The 17320-nt window shown below is 29.4% G+C and overlaps 1 protein-coding gene across 1 annotated transcript; it reads left to right on the top strand.

The window, feature by feature from the left end:
• The first annotated feature begins 5645 nt into the window (after positions 1–5645).
• LOC113389706 lies at positions 5646–14268 on the top strand. Its single transcript, XM_026626721.1, has 4 exons — positions 5646–5724; positions 9845–10000; positions 11312–11662; positions 14100–14268. Exons 1-4 carry the CDS (start codon positions 5654–5656, stop codon positions 14266–14268), a joined length of 747 nt encoding a protein of 248 aa, XP_026482506.1. The 5' UTR covers positions 5646–5653.
• The last annotated feature ends 3052 nt before the right edge of the window (positions 14269–17320 follow it).

The raw sequence follows: 17320 nt of genomic DNA, 5'->3' as shown, positions 1-17320 counted from the left end.
AATATTCGCAACATTTACCGTTACTTGGGATTATACATCGTTCATATGAATTTACTTATGACTAATGTTTATAATTATAAAGAACACAATTCTCAACAGTATGTACTTCAATGACTTGCTGAATTCAGCTTGTGATACATAGGACAGTATATAAAATATGTATTTCAAATTTTAATAAATATATTCTTTATATATTTATCCTTCGAAGCGCCCAATTCGATTCAGAATGTATCAATTTAAGAAAGTGTTTTTTGTCAGTAAAGGAAAAGATACTATACTCTTTAGCGCGGAATGTACCCGAAGATAGATAGAGAGAACGCGGCGGCCGCGCTCGGCGCTCGGCGACCGCACGGCCGCCAGACTCGGCCCGAGAAGCTCCATGTCCTTGTCCCCTCTCTCTCGACGACGATATTCTGACGTAGGGCAGTGCCGTAGGATAGGGGGATGATTTTTGAATTTCTCGAGAGAGAAGTGTATATTTAACTAGCTGTAAGTGGAATTCTGTCTTAATGCAATTAAGGCATCGTGCCTTAAGGCAAATTGCTGGAACTTCCCGTACCGCAATTCTAAATTCGAGTAATTAAAATAATCAATAATAATAATCAATAAAAGTTGATCAATGATTTGAAACTTTTAATGGAATTTCGCACCATATTAAATCATTCTATCTTAAGTCGATCCGCACATATTTCAAAAAAAAATTTCATTTTCGATTTTTTTGCGATTACTATAACTTGCCCTACGGGAAGTTAACAAGGAATCTATTCGTAAAGGTATGTTCTTTCAAAATATTCTATCTTATATTGGCTTTTCCTTTTTTTCGTTTTTTACATGCGTGTTAAACTGAAGATAATTTTCTAGATTTTCGAGAATAACACTAACTTTACAATAGCATCAAAAAAAATTCCATCGAGTTCCACATAGATTTTTATTTTATTAGAGAAATATCTGTATCTATAAGTGGAGTAAAATTCAGCTGCACAAAGTTGCACATTTTGCTTCGGTGCAAGGTTTTATCTCGATATTCCATAAAACTTTTTTCAGTTAAAAGTAATGATTTTTTTTTAGTAAGTATTCGTATTTTTACCGATGATAGCACTTCCTAATTTATCCTACATTTTATTTTTAGTATAATCAATATCAAATTCGAAACACTTTAAAGAACGTATAAAAAGTAATTTCTCAGAGATGGTCCGTCATTTTGAATCCGTCATTTTGTTTTCAGTAAACTGAATATCTTAATTGAGAGCAGCAACCTCGAAACCCCCCCGTATACATTTTTGAGAGCGTATAACTTGTAATTTCTTAAAAGTCGTCCGCCATTTTAAATCCGCCATTTTATTTTTGGCAAATTGAATATCATATTCGTAATCAGCAGCCTTGAAAACAGTAGAATGCAGAGTTTTGGACAAATCAGATAATATTTTCCATTTATGACCACCTTTTCAGGATGTTTGATCACTGTGCGTCAATGCGAATCGAATGTTTTGAAACGTCAAGAAAACATAAAATGAGCTCAGTTTTTGTTTTAACTTCCCGTAGGGCAAGTTATAGTAATCGCAAAAAAATTGAAAATGAAAATTTTTATATATCTTTACGTTTAAGAGGTTCTGAATATTTTGGCATACCTTAGAAAAAATGGATGTATGTGTGTGTGTGTATGTATGTGTGTGTTCGGATACAAATTTTTGTCGACGATTTCGAGAACACCGATCAACCGATTTAAATAAGTTAAAAAAATTCGATTCGTACTGATAAGGAGACGTGTTGATTAATTTTTGTGGAGGCAGGTCTAGCCGTTCCGAAGATACGGGGCAAAAAGTGCCAAAACGGTAACTCAGTTTTTAAGTGAACGGGGAGTCCGATTTTAATAACTCAAAAAACGTTTTACTTGTATTGGCAAGATGAAGACTGATTAAATTTTTGGGAAGGCAGGTCTAGCGGTTATGGACCCTCATAAAAATAAAGTTAAAAAAATGCCTTTTGGCGGTCAAAAATGGTTATTGGACTTATGCACATCAAATTATCAGATATTTTATAGTGATTTTGATAATGTGTACACATTTTGTGTAATTTTTTTTGGGTTCCTTACCAAGATTTTTAATTACGGTTCAAGAAACACGCCACTAGTTTAGTATACAAATCGCCTAGTGTCCCAAAAAAGACATCCGAGTGCAAAGGGTTAACTTATACAGATATCTAAGCTCTTTTTAAGCATGTTAAGTACTTAATATATAGCAAATAGGTAATCGAGACAACGGCACCCTCTGCTTGTAGATGTTATAAATGTCTAAGACGTTGGAGCTTAAAAAATCCTTTGGAGAGACTTATATTCATATACATTAACTGTGCATATTTTTTAACGCAACAATTCAATTATCGACGCCTCTGCGTCCGCATCGGCCGCTCCGCGCGTCCGTTGGATCCATACGAAATACTCGTCTCGTACGTCGTTCATAGGCGCTGTGTATCTGCTGTTAGCCCGCTCGCCGAGCGTTTTATCCGTTTCGTCGTCGGGGTGCGCGTCAACTCAACCGACCGACCTACCGACCGGCCGACAACAGAACGACCGAGCGACCGTTGAATCCGCCGATCCGCCGACCGTCTGGCATGCGTCCTTCTCCGTCTATCGCGCCGCCCGGAGCGAGAGCGAGGCGTTCGTCTCGCCGCACCTCATCGCTCTTCTCACCATACTATAGATTCCTATGAAATACGCGCGGCGCGGCGCGGCCGCCCGGCCGCTCGATGAGACACAGACATAGGAGCCACGGTCGGCGCGAACGATCGAGTCAGTGAGACGCGGTCCGTTCGACGCTGAAGAACGTTTGTGCGCCGCTCGGAGGAAAATCATATAAATAATATAAATAGACACTTGTGTCCTTGTGTCAATTATATCGCTTGTATCTTACTGCGGCGGTTCGATAAATTGATTCGTTGAAATTAGCGCGAAAGCGTTTGCCGTTCGAACGTTTACTTGGGAGTAGTTTGCATGCTGACGACGCGTTCACGCTAAAGGAGAGGTACGTATGGACGTGACGCGACGCGCGATACTGAAAACACGTCATCGTAATGAACAGACGACATTTTTGTATTTATAAAATCGAGTCATGTTTGTAGAAAAAATGCCGGCATAAAATAAATTAATTGCTTTATAATGATTTAATTGCCTTATGATAATGAGTCAAATTCAATGGTGGCTGCGGGAGCCAATACAGTATATTTTTATACGAAACGTCCCGGAGACGTTTTTACATTTATATAAATTAAGCATTTTTCAAACAAAACGCAAACATAACTAGTAGCGCTTGGCATCGTGCCTTAAGGCAAATTGCTGAAACTTCCCTTACCGAAAATTAAATTTTTAAAAAAGCTTTAAAATTTTTCGAAAACTTTGAAAAAATTGATCTTTGAGAATTTTGAAATTTTGGCAAGAACTTTTTTTTTTGAATAATTTTATTTTTGAAGTAAATTTCTTTTTAGGCGCGACTAGGGTGTAAATACATACAAATGCCAACGGAAGTCCGTTACGCCCGAACTGTACGTCATTCATTTCTATTCTACTTTCTATACGGGTCGATTGTGATTAGTCGTCGCGTATGTGAATAGAGATCTGTCGTTGTATGCGTACCGATATCAACAAGGAAATCGCCATAGATAAATAAACATTTTAAAGTTACATCGTAGTACAAATGTTGATTTAATTAAAAATGTCTGAATCAGACAATTATTTTCAAATTTTACCCTGTTCAAAATAAGTTTTACTTCAATCGCGTGTGAACCTTACGCGCACTCTTTTTATATTTCGTTATTTTTTGAAAATTTTGAATTGTTTTTCAAAGCCTTCGCAATCGCGCTACGAAGCTGTTTCAGAGACAAAATATCAAAGCGTGTAAGCGCCGCGTCGCGGACTAACAGACGACCATTGATACGGAAACCATATAAATTTAAACAAAATTTATATGTATTGTTAAAATCTCTATAAAATATCTGATAATTTGATGTGCATATGTCTAATGATCATTTTTGACCGCCAAATGGCATTATTTTTTACTTTTCTCAGTCAATCTCCAAAACTGCTAGATCTACCTTTACAAAATTTATTCAAATGTTTTTTGAATCTCACAAATCGGACGCCCCGTTTTTTCAAAAACGGAATTATCATTTTTGGCACTTTTTGCCCCGCGTCTTCGTAACTGCTGGACCTGCCATTGCCAAAATCACGTCTTCCCGTCAATAGGAATCGAATGTTTTTTGAATTATTCAAATCGGTTGATCGGTGTTCGCGAAATCGTCGACGAAAATTTGTATCCGCACACATACATACACGCACACACACACACATCCATTTTTCTAAGGTATGCCAAAATGTTCATAAACCTCTGAAACGTAAAAATATATAAAAAATTTTATTTTCGATTTTTTTGCGATTACTATAACTTGCCCTACGGGAAGTTAAAAAAATAGATTTTTAAAAAATTCGATTTTTTTAAAAAAATGTCTTTTTAAAATAAATTGATTTTTTGAAAATTTTGAACATTTTTTCAAAGTATTCGTAATCGCGATGCGCAGCTATTTTAGAGATTATTATCAGAGCGCGTAAGCGCCGCGTCGCAGACTAACGGATAAACTTATTAAATTTTGCACTTATTATTAAAATCTCTATAAAATATCTGATAACTTGATGTGCATATGTCTAATGATCATTTTTGACCGCCAAATGGCGTTTTTTTACTTTTTTTATTGGATCTCCGTAACCCCTAGACCTGCCTTCCGAAAAATTTTATCAGTTAATCAATAAAAATTTTTGAATCATTCAAATCGGACGCTCCGTTCTCTCAAAAATTGAATTACTATTTTGGCACTTTTTGCCCCGTGTCTTCGAAGCGGCTGGACTGCCTTGGCCAAAAACTAATCAGCACGTCTCCTCATCAATAAGAATCGAATCGTTTCTGAAATATTCAAATCGGTTGACTCGTGTCCTCGAAATCACACACAAGCACACACACACATGCATACATCCATTTTTCTAAGGTATGCCAAAATTATCAGAAACTTTTGAAACGTAAAGATATATAAAAATTTTCATTTTGATTGTGTTTACTTAACTTAACCAACGCGAAATTAATAAATATATACAAACACACACACACATACATTCATTTTTTCTAAGGATGCTATAATGCGATTACTATAACTTACCCTAACGAAAGTTAAAAAAAAAAAACGATTTTGCACTTAAAAATTTTTTTGAGTCTCACAAACCAACAGTTTGAATTCTATCCAAAATGAAATTTAAATAATAAATGTTTTACATAATAAATCATTATAAATTTTTTTTGTTATCCAAAGGATTGTTTTACGTGCTCATTGCACCGAAATGCATGAGCTTGTCTTTAGCACCATCAATACGAATCAAATGTTTATTACCAAAAACGATCCTAACACACATACGACCATTATATTCCTAAAAATGCATATAAAAATGATCAGAAGGATTAAAACCACGAAAAAACAGATATATTCCCTGGTTAATAACTTTCTTGTCTTTTTCCTCCAGAAATGTTCGACACCGAGGCTTCATTCGCGAAATCGAGCAACACCCAGCAATTTGGCGCCAATATTCTGGCGACAATCGTGAGACAAAAATCTGCGAATGGCAACAAGTCGCCAGATCGATGTACCCAGAATGGAACGACTGGTCACCACTTCGCCAAAACGAAGCAGGTAATAAAAAAATACAATTTCTTCAAATTTAAATTAATTTATCCTGTCCAAATTAATACCCAACATCGGTTACCAAAATCCCTATATTCCGATATAATTATAGTTAATCTTGTAGTCTAATCAGCACATGTCAAAGGTAATTGCGGTAATCCAATTAAGGTAAGGATAATAGGATATTAATCTTTGGAAACATGATTGTATCGACGACGATATCCAATCGATTGTTATTAATAGACAGAGGGCTAGTGAAAGATTTACATCATTTTGCATCAAAAATTTGTCATCATTTACCCTAACATAAGGCTTGTATTGCAAAAATTCTAGGCCAAGAAGTTGAGTGTTTTCTGCTGCCCTTTTTCTAGTATACCGAGTTGTTGTAGAATTTTTTGATGTTAGACAATGTTGTAGATTATTTAATTTTGTACAAATTTGCCATATGTACTATTTATATCCTATAAAAAGTTTAAAAGTTATAAATAATTTAAGTTACGATCAATTGCTTTAATAACTGCAAGTGTAAGTAAAAACAATTGTAAGTGTATTTTCTGGAACAATTTAAGAGTCGATAGAGTTGTTGTAGGGTATTTTGTTCTTAGAAAATGTTGTAGATTATTTAATTTTGTACAAATTTGCCATATGTACTATTTATATCCTATAAAAAGTTTAAAAGTTATAAATAATTTAAGTTACGATCAATTGCTCTAATAACTGCAAGTGTAAGTAAAAACAATTGTAAGTGTATTTTCTGGAACAATTTAAGAGTCGATAGAGTTGTTTTAGGGTTTTTTGATGTTAGACAATGTTGTAGATTATTTAATTTTGTACAAATTTGCCATATGTACTATTTATATCCTATGAAAAATTTAAAAGTAACAAATAATTTTAAAATTCAAAAGTTATACGATTTGCAGTAAATAAATCCATAAATAACGTTCAAGAACTGCTCATATTTATTGTTCAATTTCAAATGCGATTTTGAAGTATACCGAGTTGCTGTAGAGCGTCATAATATTAGAATAAATTATAGATTAATCAATTTTACACAAATTTGCCAAATATTTTGTTTATATAAATCGAACCGTTCAAGTGACATGTACTTGCAAGAAATTTCATAAACATGTGACATGTACTTGCATATTTACTTTATATTTCCATTTTCTAACACAATTTATGGGTATACCGAGTTGCTGTAGGGCTTTATAATGTTAGAAAATATTGTAGATTATTTAATTTTCAACAAATTCGTCATATACATCATTCATATCAAAAATACGGTTTAGGAGAAAAATAAATTAAACAAATGCACCAACGAGTTGTCATTAGTAATGACTCATTACCATTACATTGTTATGTTATAGCACGTTCTGATGAAAAATCTACTTTAATTATAATTTTTAGGTATACCGAGTTGTTGTAGAGCATTATAATATTAGAATAAATTATAGATTAATCAATTTTACACAAATTTGCCGAATATTTTGTTTATATAAATCGAACCGTTCAAAAGTTACAAGAGATTAATGACTGACATAAATTACTTGTTTTTTCTAATGCCTGATTAATTTTTCTATTTTTAATTTTAATTAATTTATTCTATTTTTAATTAATTTTTTTAATTTTTCATTTTCAAATGCAATTTTAAAGTACACCGAGTTGCTGTAGAGCATTATGATGTTAGAAAATATTATAAACAATTCAATTTTATATATATTTGCAGAATATTTTATTTATTTTGGACAAATAGTTTAAAAGTTACGACGTGGTAAATACTAAATAAATGTCCTAGAATGTAACGAAGCATTGAAGTTGGCTCATTGAGCGTTCTGATTAATAGTGCATTTTTAATTACGATTTTAAAGTATACCGAGTTGCTGTAGAGCTTTATGATGTTAGAAAATATTATAATAAACAATTCAATTTTATATATATTTGCAGAATATTTTATTTATTTTGTATCAATGAGTATGTAAATATTTCATTTACAATTCATTTTTGTTCTCGTTTCGCATCATAGCAGATGTTCCTTGTATTATTATCCGTTCGTTCCCTTTCATTGAAAATAAAACCGGTAATATTTTTCGGGACTTTTATATTCTTTTGTTAAAAGGATATATTATTATCCTTGAACGTCGGCGGTTCGAGTTTATAACAATGCACGACTTTCTTAAAGGACACCTGGAAGGTATTATGTTATTATTTTTGGCGAAGTAAATGACGTAATAGTAAAGCACAAATAGGTATATAATATTTGACAATATCATAAAGCCCTAAAGCGACTTTAAAATCGCAATTAAAAATATAATTATTTTGGCCATGCGATTCATTTCATTCCAGGACGTTTATTCATTATAAATCTTGTAGCTATTAAACTGTTTGTCTAATATAATTAAAATATTTGGTGAATTTGTGCAAAATTAAATAATCTATAATATTTTCTTACATCATAATAATATACAGCAAATCGGTGTACTATAAAATCGCATTTGAAATTGAATAATATTAATTTTAAACTTAACGATTTTAAACACCATTATATACTATTTAGAATATTAGTAATTAGTTAAAACTTTGTAACTAGATTGGAATATGTCGAAAATTTCCTATAATCTCGAAAATGATTTTAAATGCCATTATGGTCATTTAATTGCATTTTGAATCCATGTTGCTATATAATTGTATGAGACATAATGCCCGAATACAAGTTATAACATATTTACACATTAATTTAATGTTTTAAATATTAGTGTAATTTAATTAGCTGGTCTATAATATATAGAATGTTTATATTAATATTATACAAATCATTAATTATTTTATAGAACAATTTTATAGAACAATTAATATGAGCAATTCTTGAACCCATGAACTTGACTTCTTGCATTTATAGATTTATTTACTAAAAATCGTGTAACTTTCAAACCGTTCATCTAAAATATATGAAATATTCGGCAAAAATGTACAAAATTAAATAAACTACAATATTTTCTAACATCACAACCCCCTACAGCAACTCTGTATACTTTAAAATTGCATTCGAAAATTAGTTTCACCTATATATGTGCGAAGCAAGTGATTTATGCTATGTCATTTGTTCATGAAAAAATCTCTCGTAACTTTTTAACGGTTTGATTTATATGAATAGTGTATTTGGCGAATTTGTACAAAATTAAATAGTTTATAATATTTTCTAACATCACAAGACTCTACAGCAACTCGGTGTACTTTAAAATCGCATTTGAAATTGATCAATGAATATGGGCAATTCTTTAACGTTATTTATGGATTTATTTACTGCAAATCGTGTAACTTTCAAACCGTTCATCTAAAATATGTGACATATTCGACTAAAATGTACAAAACTAAATAAACTACAATATTTTTTAACATCACAAGACTCTACAGCAACTCGGTATACTTTAAAATCTCATCTGAAATTGAACAATTAATATGAACAATTCTTGAACATTACAAGGTTATTTATGGATTTATTTACTAAAAATCGTGTAACTTCTAAACCGTTTGTCTGATATATATGAAACTTTTGGCTAAAATGTATAAAATTAAATGAATTACAATACCTTTGAACATCACAACACTCTACAGCAACTCGGTATACTTAAAAATTATATTCGAAAATCAGTTACATCAATATATATGCGAGATAAGTGTTTTATGTCATGTCATTTGTTCATGAAATCTCTCGTAACATTTAAACTATTTGTCCAAAATAAATAAAATATTCTGCAAATATATATAAAATTGAATTGTTTATAATATTTTCTTATGTCACAAGACTCTCGGTGTACTTTGAAACCACACTTGAATATGAAAAAGTAATACGATGTCCTTATATTTAATTCTTGTACCCATCTTGTACCGTTTAAAATCACTCAAATTAATCAACATGTGTTTTTTTTAATCAACAAAGACCCTACAGCAACTCTGTATACTCTAAAATTACCTCCTAAATTTAATTAGAATTAAAATAAATAATAATCAGATTTTTTTATACCTATATGTCTTTAGAAAAATATTGAAAGAATTAAATTTGTTTTACTAGAAGAATTTGTTTTACTAGAGAAATTAAATTTATCATTTTATTGTTTGTTGTTTTCTTCAGGAAGAGAATTGCAGAAAAAATGGAAAACATCAAAGACAACTTCACAAAAGCCTTGAAGACCAAAAGGCCAAAGGGACAGCAGTGGAATGTCAAAAAACGTCGAAAATATATCTATTTCGATCTACTGGCCTTTCTTCTAACAACCGACGTCAAAAAGTAAGTAAAACTAGCTGTAAGTGGAATTCTGTCTTAAGGCAATTAGGGCATCGTGCCTTAAGGCAAATTGCTGGAACTTCCCGTACCAAAAATTATTATTATTTTTAAAAACGATTAACATTTTTGAAAAAAAATTACTTCGAAAAAATAAGATTTTTGAGAAATTATAAATTGGACAAAAAATTACTTTTTTTGAAAAAAAAAATTTTTAAAAAAAATTTTTTTTTCTTAAATTTAAAAAAAAAAAAAAAATTTTTTTTTAATTTTTTTTTTGAAAAAAAATGTTTTCTTTATTTTGACATGTTTTGGAAGATCTGAACTTGTTTTTCAGAGCAATCGTACTGCTCGACGAAATATTAAAGCGCGTAAGCGCGGCGTCGCTGTCTAACGGGTAAACATTGATACGGAATCCATAGGAAAATAAACAAAATTTATACTTATTGTTAAAATCTCTATAAAATATCTGAAAATTTGATGTGCATATGTCTAATGATCATTTTTGACAGCCAAATGGCATTTTTTTTACTTTTTTCGTTATATCTCTGAAACCGCTAGACCTGCCTTTATGAAAATTTGATCAATTCTTTACCTTGTCAATACAAGTAAAAATGTTTTTTGAATTATTAAAATCGGACGCTCCGTTCTCTTAAAAACTGAGTTACCGTTTTCGGTACTTTTTGCCCCGTATCTCCGGAACGGCTAGACCTGCCTTCGCCAAAAACTAATCAGCACGTCTCCTTATCGATACGAATCGAATGTTTTTTGAATTATTCAAATCGGTTGATTTGTGTTCCCGAAATCGTCGACGAAAATTTGTATCCGCACATACATACACACACGCACACCACACACACACACACACAACACACACACACATACATCCATTTTTTTCTAAGGTATGCCAAAATGTTCAGAAACCTCTGAAACGTAAAGATATATAAAAATTTTCATTTTCGATTTTTTTGCGATTACTATAACTTACCCTACGGGAAGTTAATAAAAAATCCAGGAAGAAAAATTATTTTCATAGAATTTAATTACATATTTTGTAGTATGTCTTTAATTAAAATACCCTAGAGCAACTTTGTATACTCTAAACTTGCAAAATAGCGACTTTTGCAGACATACTTTTAAATTTATATAGACTATGAAGAATTTCATTATGTCGATGCGCTTCAATATAACTCGTATAACTTTTAAACCGTTGGTTTAATATTATTGATGAATATGAAGAATTTGTGTAAAATTAAATTATCAACAATATTGTCTAATAATTTTTTAATTTAATTATAATCGATCTTTTACCCCCAGGGAAAATAATGAAGAACCCGAAGAACCAGACGACATCCCCTGCGACGCCCTCATGGAAATGCCAGTAGAAACCCAATTAGACGAAAACGTTCAATTTTTAGACCCCCAGATGCCAATAATTCATCGAGAAGCCGATGAAATCTCATACAACCAAAACCACAACCTAAATCGAAGGCGAAAACGTAGGGTCCCTTATAGGCCCTTGGAGGAACGCCTTATAAAACTTTTGGACAAGAAACAGGAGGACACTGTTAAGAGTTCTGAGGACCTTTTGGACGAGGATAAAGCGTTCTTTGTTTCGCTTTTACCAAGTGTTAAGAGGTTGAGCGATGAACAGAGGATGGATTTCAGGTAGATGATAAAAATTTGAACAAATTTCTCATATACATCATTAATATCAAACGAATGGTTTTAAAGTTATGCAATATGCACCAAAGCGTGACACCAATATGGATTCCCAGTGTAGAGTTTATTTTGAAGTTTCAGTTGCATTTATAAGTATACCGATTTGCTGTAGGGTCTCATGATATTAGACAAGTTTATAGATAATTTAATTTAGCACATAACTCTCATATACATAATTCATATTAAACGAATGGTTCAAAAGTTATACAAGATATTCTAAAGGAAGTCATAATAAATTTCTTTACGCGTAGCACTAGAGCGAATCATTATAAAAAAATTGTTCTTCACGTGAAGAGTAAAAATAAGTTTCAACTTTTGGTTCCATTTATGAGTATACCGAGTTGATGTAGAGTGTTATAATATTAGACAACATTATAGATAATTAAATTTTGCACAAATCTCTCATATACATCTTTAATATTAAACGAATGGTTTAAAAGTTATGCAATGTGCACCAAAGCGTGTCACCAATATGGATTCCTAGCGTAGAGTTTATTTTGAAGTTTCAGTTGCATTTATAAGTACACCGAGTTGCTGTAGAGTGTCATAATATTAGACAACATTGTTGATAATTCAATTTTACACAAATTTCCCATACACACTATTAATATTAAATGAATGGTTTGAAAGTTATGCAATATGCACCAAAGCGAGTCACCATCATGGATTCCTAGCGTAGAGTTTATTTTGAAGTTTCAGTTGAATTTATAAGTATACCGAGTTGCTGTAGGGTTTCATAATATTAGACAATATTGTAGATAATTCAGTTTAGCACAAATCTCTCATATACATCATTCATATCCAATGAATGGTTCAAAAGTTATGCAATATGCACCAAAGCGTATCACCAATATGGATTCCTAACGTAGAGTTTATTTTGAAGTTTCAGATGCATTTATAAGTATACCGAGTTGCTGTAGGGTTATATAATATTAGACAACATTATAGATAATTAAATTTTGCACAAATCTCTCATATACATCATTCATATTAAACGAATAATTCAAAAGTTATGCAATATGCACCAGAGCGAGTCACCAATATGAACTCCTTGCATAGAGTTTATTTTGAAGTTTCAGTTGCATTTATAAGTATACCGAGTTGCTGTAGGATATCATAATATTATACAATATTGTTGATAATTCAATTTAGCACAAATCTCTCATATACATCATTAATATTAATCAAATGGTTTGAAAGTTATGCAATATGCACCAAAGCGTGACACCAATATGGATTCCTAACGTAGAGTTTATTTTGAAGTTTCAGTTGCACTTGGAAGTACACCGAGTTGCTATAGATTGTCATAATATTAGACAAAATTGTAGATAATTTTATTTTAAACAAATTTCTCATATACATCATTCATATCCAACGAATGGTTTAAAAGTTATGCAATATGCGCCAAAGCGAGCCACCATCATGGATTCCTAGCGTAGAGATTTTATTGAAGTTTCAGTTGCATTTATAAGTATACCGAGTTGCTGTAGGGCGTCATAATATTAGACAATATTGTATATAATTTAATTTCGCACAAATCTCTCATATACATCATTCATATTAAACGAATGGTTTAAAAGTTATACGAGATGTACTAAAGCGCGTCAACATAATATAATTCTTCTTTAGTCTATATCAATTTAAAAGTATGCCTACAAAAATATCTTTTTTGCGATTTTAGAGTATACAAAGTTGCTCTAGAGTATTTCATCATCGAAAACAATCCTACAATGTTTAATTTTAAACAACTTTATCTAACACAACAATCATACAAATCGAATAGTTTAAAAGTTACAAACGATATAATAAATAAATGCACTCGATTTAAATTCCTAAGTTCGATAACGATTTTTAAGTACACCGAGTTGCTGTAGGTCTTCAGTAAATTAGAAAACATTATAGTATATTAAATTTTGAACAAATTCACCGAATATTTCATCAAGATCAGAAGAACGGCTCAAAAGTTACGAGAGATGTTGTAAATGCACCATGGTAAAAATGATATGTGGGAAATTGTTTTAAAGAGATCGTATTTACGACAATAAAGGTAGATCCATTTTTCTGGTATAAAATCAAAATTTCTCAAAAATATTATTAAATTAATAATCCTAAAATTGCAAAACAATTCAAAACTATGTTTAATTTTAAACATGCCTTCAATATAATCGATTTATCCATTCTGTATAGAAAAAAATAATTGTGATCTTAGACGACTTGCAGAGTCTTGTTTCATTCAACTATATTCTACTTGTATTAATAAAAGCAGTGTTTGTCCTTAACGAAGTCTCAAATCTATTGTCGAAACGTATAAACAAACAATTCATAATAAATTCAATTCAATGCAATGATCAATATTAAATTTCCATTTTTTTTCTATTTTCAGATTGGACGTGCTAAATTGTCTAAAACGTCTCCATTATCAAAAACCTCACGAAATGCATAGTATTAAAGAAAGTGGTTCCAGTAGCAGAAAAAGGGGTTCCCATTCCAACAGGAATCAGGAACCTTCAAGTTCCAACAATCATGCCAAAACTGGCGAAGATTATTCGTGAAAAAGGTAGCCTCGAACCAAAAAAAAGTAAAAAATCGGTTTAAAAAATGTATATAAATATTAGTAGCATAGTAATAATTTTTATGACTTTAAATAAGTTATTTTTATAAGTTTTAATTAATACATAATTGAGACCAAATCTGATTGTTAAATAGAATGATGATCTCATTTATCACGTCACTAAATGTTTCCTTAATAATTGTAAGATTTAATTGTAAGGAATAATTTTATATATCATTGTATATATTGTATATGTTTTGGTTTATAATACAAAAAGGCGGAAGGGAGATATTTGACAACCTAATATATACTATGTATGTATGTATATATGTATGTATATATGTATGTATGTATATAAGAATTTTACAAAAAATATTAACAATTTTATAATGTAACAAACATATTGATTTCCTTAATAATTGTAAGTTTTTATTGTAAGAAATAATTTTTAAAGTATGTATGTATGTATGTGTATATTTATGTGTGTATGTATGAATTAAAAAAAATGTCTAAAGTAACGAACAAATTGATTTCCTTTTAATTATAAGTTTTTAGTTGTAAGAAATAATTTTCTATGTGTGTATTTATGTATCTATGTATGTATGTATGTATACATGTATGTATGAATGTATACATGTATTTATGTATGTATACATGTATTTATGTATATATGTATGGATGTATGTATGTTTATAAAAATTTTAGTAAATTTCTAATGGAACAAACAAATTTATTTCCTTCAGAATTTTAAGTTTTTTATTGTAAGAAATAATTTTTAATGAATTTATGTATGTATGTATGTATGTATGTATGTACAGATGTATGTATGTATATAAAAATTTTAGTAATTTTCGAATGACACAAACAAATTAATTTCCTTCACAATTAAGTTTTTAGTCATAAGAAATCATTTTATATGTGTATGTATGTATCTATATATATGTATGTATTATGTATGTATGTACATATATGTAGGTTTGTATGGAAGGATTTTAAAATGATATTTGACAAGAATAAGGATTTGATACGAGGATCTCTAATAGCTGAATTGAAATTAAAATGTTTATAAAATTTATTATTAATGTTTATACTTAAAAATGTATATAAAGACAATTGTTTATATTTTTAAGATGTAAATGACTCGATGAATAAACTGTATTTTATGTCAAAAATACGTCTTTCAATAATATAAAGTAAAAGCATGTACATACTTTTTTAAATTAAACATTCCTATGCATTTTTATTTAAGTTGTTCGCATATTTTTTCATTTTTTACATGTTTTTGTTTATTTGTTTAATTACTCATTTTTTTAAAATAAAAAATAATTACATACATTTTTTTTCAAAAAAATAAGCATTTTCTTGCAGTTTTTAATATTTTTGCACATTTTTTTATTTAGTTACATATTTTCATTTATTTTTAAGCAGATTAAATTTTTTAATCAGACATTTCTATGAATTTTTTATATAATTTTCACGCATTTCTTTTCACATGTTTTTTTTTTTTTTTTTAGATTTTTACTATTTTTTGTTAAGATAAAAACCTTTATTTTTTTATTTTTAAAAATAGACTTTTCTAAACATTTTCTTTATAATATTTGCACTGTCTTTAATATTTTCAATTGCATTTAGTATTAGTATTGTACTTTATAGAATTGTAGTTACAATACTAAATAATAACTTATACAAGTAAGTTCTAACAATAACTTAATTTGTTTCTTAATTAAAGTTGTTTGTCCCACTTCTCCTAAATATTATAATAATTATAACAAATTATGACGATTTGTATTTTTGTTAATCTTACTATAATAATTATAACAATTTAATTTCGTTACTACTATTATCCCTATAATTACGACACTTATTAGTATTGTTTTTTATAATTATACCATTAAATATAGTTTTACTCTGACATTTATGTTTTTGTTACCCCCTAAAAAATTGTAGAGTTGTTGTTACTTTTGTTTCAATAAATTTATAATCCTTAGGAATTAGTATTGTTGTAACAATTATCCCTGAAATTGTAACCATAAATATTGTTACAATTTTCATCTCAGTATTGACGTTCTTTTCTCCAATAAAATAGGATGTTGTTAATTTCTCTTAGGTGATTTAATGTTTCAAGGGTTACAATAGTGATTTAGGGTTTCAAGGGTTGTTATTTTTATCTCAATAGCAATTCAGAGTTTTAGAATTGTTGTTGCTTCTGCCTCAATAATTATGATATTTAATATTTTTATAACATGAATATTGAAGTAAGATTAACAAAAATAGAAATAATTATAATTCGTTAAAAATATTAAAGTAAGATTAACAAAAATACCAATCGTTATAAATATTGAAGTAAGATTAACAAAAATACCAATCGTTATAAATATTGAAGTAAGATTACCAAAAATAGAAATCGTTATAATTTGTTATAAATATTGAAGTAATATTATAAGATTAACAAAAATACAAATCGTTATAAATATTGAAGTAAGATTAACAAAAATATAAATCGTTATAATGTGTTATAAATATTGAAGTGAGATTATTAACAAAAATATAAATCGTTATAATGTGTTATAAATATTGAAGTAAGATTACCAAAAATAGAAATCGTTATAATTTGTTATAAATATTGAAGTAATATTATAAGATTAACAAAAATACAAATCGTTATAAATATTGAAGTAAGATTAACAAAAATATAAATCGTTATAATGTGTTATAAATATTGAAGTGAGATTATTAACAAAAATATAAATCGTTATAATGTGTTATAAATATTGAAGTAAGATTACCAAAAATAGAAATCGTTATAATGTGTTATAAATATTGAAGTAATATTAACAAAAATGCAAATCGTTATAATGTGTTATAAATATTGAAGTAAGATTACCAAAAATAGAAATCGTTATAATTTGTTATAAATATTGAAGTAATATTATAAGATTAACAAAAATACAAATCGTTATAAATATTGAAGTAAGATTAACAAAAATATAAATCGTTATAATGTGTTATAAATATTGAAGTGAGATTATTAACAAAAATATAAATCGTTATAA

This window comes from Ctenocephalides felis, unplaced genomic scaffold (assembly GCF_003426905.1).
Source record: "Ctenocephalides felis isolate EL2017-DRISC unplaced genomic scaffold, ASM342690v1 CF-g0.4_SCAFFOLD_03573, whole genome shotgun sequence".
Lineage (NCBI taxonomy): Eukaryota > Metazoa > Arthropoda > Insecta > Siphonaptera > Pulicidae > Ctenocephalides > Ctenocephalides felis.
The sequence above is the reverse complement of the archived record's forward strand: the minus strand, read 5'-3'. Positions and strand labels throughout refer to the sequence as shown.

Bases quoted from the DNA above. Each gene is read 5' to 3' on its own strand.
- LOC113389706 (XM_026626721.1), top strand. From the start codon at position 5,654: ATGGCAACAAGTCGCCAGATCGATGTACCCAGAATGGAACGACTGGTC. The intron at 10,001-11,311 runs GTAAGTAAAACT...TTTTACCCCCAG, and splicing joins CTAACAACCGACGTCAAAAA to GGAAAATAATGAAGAACCCG. The intron at 11,663-14,099 runs GTAGATGATAAA...TTCTATTTTCAG, and splicing joins GAACAGAGGATGGATTTCAG to ATTGGACGTGCTAAATTGTC.